The sequence below is a fragment of the Onychomys torridus genome, chromosome X, assembly GCF_903995425.1.
Source record: "Onychomys torridus chromosome X, mOncTor1.1, whole genome shotgun sequence".
NCBI lineage: Eukaryota > Metazoa > Chordata > Mammalia > Rodentia > Cricetidae > Onychomys > Onychomys torridus.
Window position 1 is genome coordinate 84,360,175 of NC_050466.1, and position 4,033 is coordinate 84,364,207.

A 4,033-nucleotide genomic window follows, 5' to 3' on the forward strand; every position below is an offset into this window, starting at 1 on the left:
TCAAGCTAGTAGAACTTTAATAACCAAGCTTCCTAGCGACAGCATATTAAAGACGAAAAATGACACAACCTCTTGACTGTTTGATTAAAAATACAAAGAATAATAAAAAAATGCAACTTCACTTTGAAATGCAAATCTAATTCTAAATGCATTATTGGTAAATAAAATACAGCAATATAATAAATGATCATTTTACCATGAACAAGTAGGGTTTATTTCAGAAATACAGGTTTGGTTTAATACTAAATACCTAGCTTTCTAATAAATCTTACATCAACAAATGAAAGGAAAAAACATATAATTGTAATAATGAATATTGAAAAAAACATTGATAATATATAGGAGACATTTCTAATAGTAATGCTATATAAAAACAGAAATAGAAATTTCTCAACATATGACTACTTACCAACAATCAACAATAAAGTCAAACATGAAAAAGTAAAATTATTCTCATAAAAATTAAAAATAAAACAGGCATGTCTGCCATCATCCTTACATATCACTGCTGTGGAGAATCCAGTGAATGTAATGCTAATAAGTATAAGCATTAGAAGAAATAAAATGATCTCTATTTACATATGAAATGATTGTATATATCAAGAAAATCCAAAAGTTTCTAATTTAGAATCCAATGTAACCTATAGGATTAAGTAAACTCATTGGATAAAAGATAAAAAATATAAAATCTGCAGATTTCCTTTATTGATAAAAATAAAAAGTTACATATAAGGAGGAAAAATCCTCAACTTATTACAAAATTTGACAACTGCAAAAATAAATTCTATTAGATATGAATGACCTATATGAAGAATGTAATGAAAACAATAAAAATATTTCAATGATGTACATACAAAAACTCTTGTTTATTAAAGATTAATATGACTATTAATATTATTCTTGTATATTAGAATACATAAAATTGATGCAGTTATAATAGGTATTAGACCCTTTTCAAAATATTAATATAATGCATTGGGTTTTCTTGTGAATAAATGAATGTAGAGAACAAATTATAATAAGAAAAAAACCCAAAGCTATTGAAAGGGAATTTGTTTTCCAGTTTTGAGACTTATGGTCAGCCACTACTTTTAAAACTAATTTTCACTCAGAAATTTGAAAAAGAGTGATCTTTTTTAAAAAGTTATTTCTGCAATTGAATATGTGAAAAATTTGTAGTTAAATCCTATGTATTTCAATATGCAAAAATAAATTCCAAATAGATAAAAAATTTAAATACAATAAAGATTATGGGAAAAACAAAGTGAATATTGGTATGACTCTGATTAGAGATACCTGTCTGAAAAAAAAATAGGAAACAAAAAAATTATAAAAGACACAGATGTTTTAAAATTATAAAATCACTTAGTTTTTAAAATTGTAAAGTGAACAATCTTATCAATAAAGTCAAAATTAATAACAACATAAAATTCATTAACACATGAAATACAAATGATTAAATGCACTTTCATTATAGACATTCCTACAACTTTATATGGAAAATATCAATTGAATGGATAAAAGAAAAAAGGATAGGAATTAGCAAATCACAAAAGAGAAATATCCCAAGTAGAAAAATAAATCTCATTGAGTCAGGTAAACACCAAACAAAATAATCAGAAAAACCATATAACTTTTTACCAGTTCGCTTTTCAAACATTAAAAACCAGTGAATGCTAACCTTGCAGTATTTCTTAAAACTGTATATATGCCTACATAACAAACACTTCTATAGAAATAAGAGCACCGTAATCCGACAAAACAGCAATACGAGTGAAAAGGAAAAGAAAGGACCACCAATAACAGAATTGCTACTTTGGGGCACATCTGTATGTACTGTGCACATAGTTGTTGAGAGTGAAAGACAGAGATTGACTGTGCTATTGATCAGGAAGTATGTCATCGGCTCCTGAATTTTACAAAAGCTACATCGAACTTTCTGTTTGAGAGTGGGGAACACGTCCTAAGATAAAAGCCAAGTTCTCAAGCTAATTATCTGGAGCAATCAAAAGAGCACAAGGAGCGAGCACAAGACATGCTGCACAGTTGATCTACTTTTGAATTGTCTCAGTGGATCCAAGCACTTTGTAACTTTTCTCTTAGCAACCAATTCAAATTTTCAATTACAAAACAAATAAACAACAGAAGTACTAACATATAACCATGAGTTAAAACTGAAAATCAGGCAATGTAAGATATGGAGGCACAATAAGATTTATCCACTGTCCCGAACTTTTGACCTCAAAATTGTTCTCAAAACACGTAATTTTGAGAACATAAACTTTCACTTCTAATAGTGACACAAATTTTTCAAAGAGCACTATAAACTTACGGGGTTTTCACCAAACCATAGACATAAATGTGAATATCATCATCAAACTTTATGAAGTAGACAGATGGCTTGGCCACCACCTGATGGATAAAAATGCCAGTTCTCTTCGATCCGTCGTCTTTGGCGTGTTCCACCTGCTTGCCCACGAGGCTGTCGAGTACCTCTCCAGGCTCCTGTTCTGCTGTAGGGAAGTAGTAGTTGGAATCTGGAATGATACGCAGGTCACCATCTTTGTAGTCATCCAGCAAGGTGTACATGTAGAGGACCGGATCTTTCTCGTAGGTGATGTAAAACCAAGTATCCATTATGGGAGCTCGTGCCAACACCATTCCCTTCCACTCATCTTTCTTGCCATGCTCACCTTCGAACACATGTCCAACAGCTTTCCCAACCAGGGAATCGGCCAGGCGAGAATCAACGCGAGGAGAAGGAACTCTCTCAGGAAGAACTTCCAGCGCCAAAACTCTCTTATCTCTGTGCAGTTCTAGTCCGTACACACTGTCTTTGCCATCGTATTTAATTATATACAGACTGGGCTTCACGGAAACCTGCTCGAGCACGGTACCCTTCCATTGCTCCACCGGTTCATTGCCTTCTTTCCAGCCGTGTTGAATGCGGCAGCCCACGATGTTCCGATGAGTGAGGAAAGTGGGCTTTCGCCGCTGCTTCTTGTGAGTGTGCCTTTTCTTCATCAGGTACGCGGACACACCATCTACCCCAGTAGGAGGCACGGTCGGAGGAGACATGGCTCAAGGCTTAGGTGGCCGAAGCAAAGCTGCCCTTTGCTTAACAAGCTGACAAACAAGTCGCCACTACCCAACGGGAGATATTTTTCGCGATGGGAGAGACTAATGTCCGTCCTCTCTTCTTCAGATTTTTGTCAGAAACGAGCTGACTGGGAACTGAGACAGAGAGTGCCTCTCACTAGTTCGTTCTCCTCCTTCAGGGAGGGGTGATTGCAGTAGTGATGGCTAGAGAGAGATGGCGGGCTCTCGGGTTCTGTCCGCGCCTGGCGCCTTCCCTGACTCCCAAGCCCAAGTCCCAGCCAGAATCCGCCACTTAGCTGTTGTTGTCAATGCTGTTGTGGTCGCAGAATGGCAGCAGAGAAGAAGACGACAGTCAACGTGGACAAGAGATGACAGGGATGGTTGCAGCAGCGAAAGTGCAGGCAGTGGCACGTCTTCCAGCAGTTTGCGCGGCCTGGTCTTGGCAGCGCTTGTCAGCTTGGCCAATCTGCGGAACTGGGATTTTTGTTGCTTCGGGAATCCTCCTCCTCTGAGCCCGCCCTCTCCTTTCCTCCACCCCTCCCGCTTCCGTCCTGCCTTCCGCTCTTGGGGCAGCCACACGGACACAGGCACTCTCCTTTACTCTTGCCCCCCCCCCCCCACCCGTTCACTCCCACCAGAGCCAGACAGTACGGCTCCCCCCTTCCCTACCCGCTGTCTGCTGCCCAACTGCATACTTCACTGAGGCTCCATCTGCTTTCTATCTTCCAGGAATTCCTCACAAGCAGAAAAAGAAAAGAGAAAAAGAAAAAGAAAAAAAAAATTCGTGGAGTCGAAGAAATTGTATATACAAATCTACAATTTCGTTCATTTTTAAGGGATTTGAAACGGGAGTGGGGAAAGGCCTTGTACAGTCCACCATGTTAAACTCTCCTTTATATTTTCTACCCGATCATCCGTCGTAATAGTTTTTAAT

At 37.6% G+C, this 4,033-nt stretch overlaps 1 protein-coding gene across 1 annotated transcript; it reads right to left on the reverse strand.

The window, feature by feature from the left end:
* Positions 1 to 1,347: 1,347 nt before the first annotated feature.
* On the reverse strand, positions 1,348 to 3,579 carry Spin4 (spindlin family member 4). The gene has a single exon (XM_036174940.1). It carries the CDS (start codon positions 3,076 to 3,078, stop codon positions 2,329 to 2,331), a length of 750 nt encoding a protein of 249 aa, XP_036030833.1. The 5' UTR covers positions 3,079 to 3,579; the 3' UTR covers positions 1,348 to 2,328.
* Between the last annotated feature and the right edge of the window lie 454 nt (positions 3,580 to 4,033).

Coding starts and splice junctions, on each gene's coding strand:
- Spin4 (XM_036174940.1), bottom strand. CDS start 3,078: ATGTCTCCTCCGACCGTGCCTCCTACTGGGGTAGATGGTGTGTCCGCG.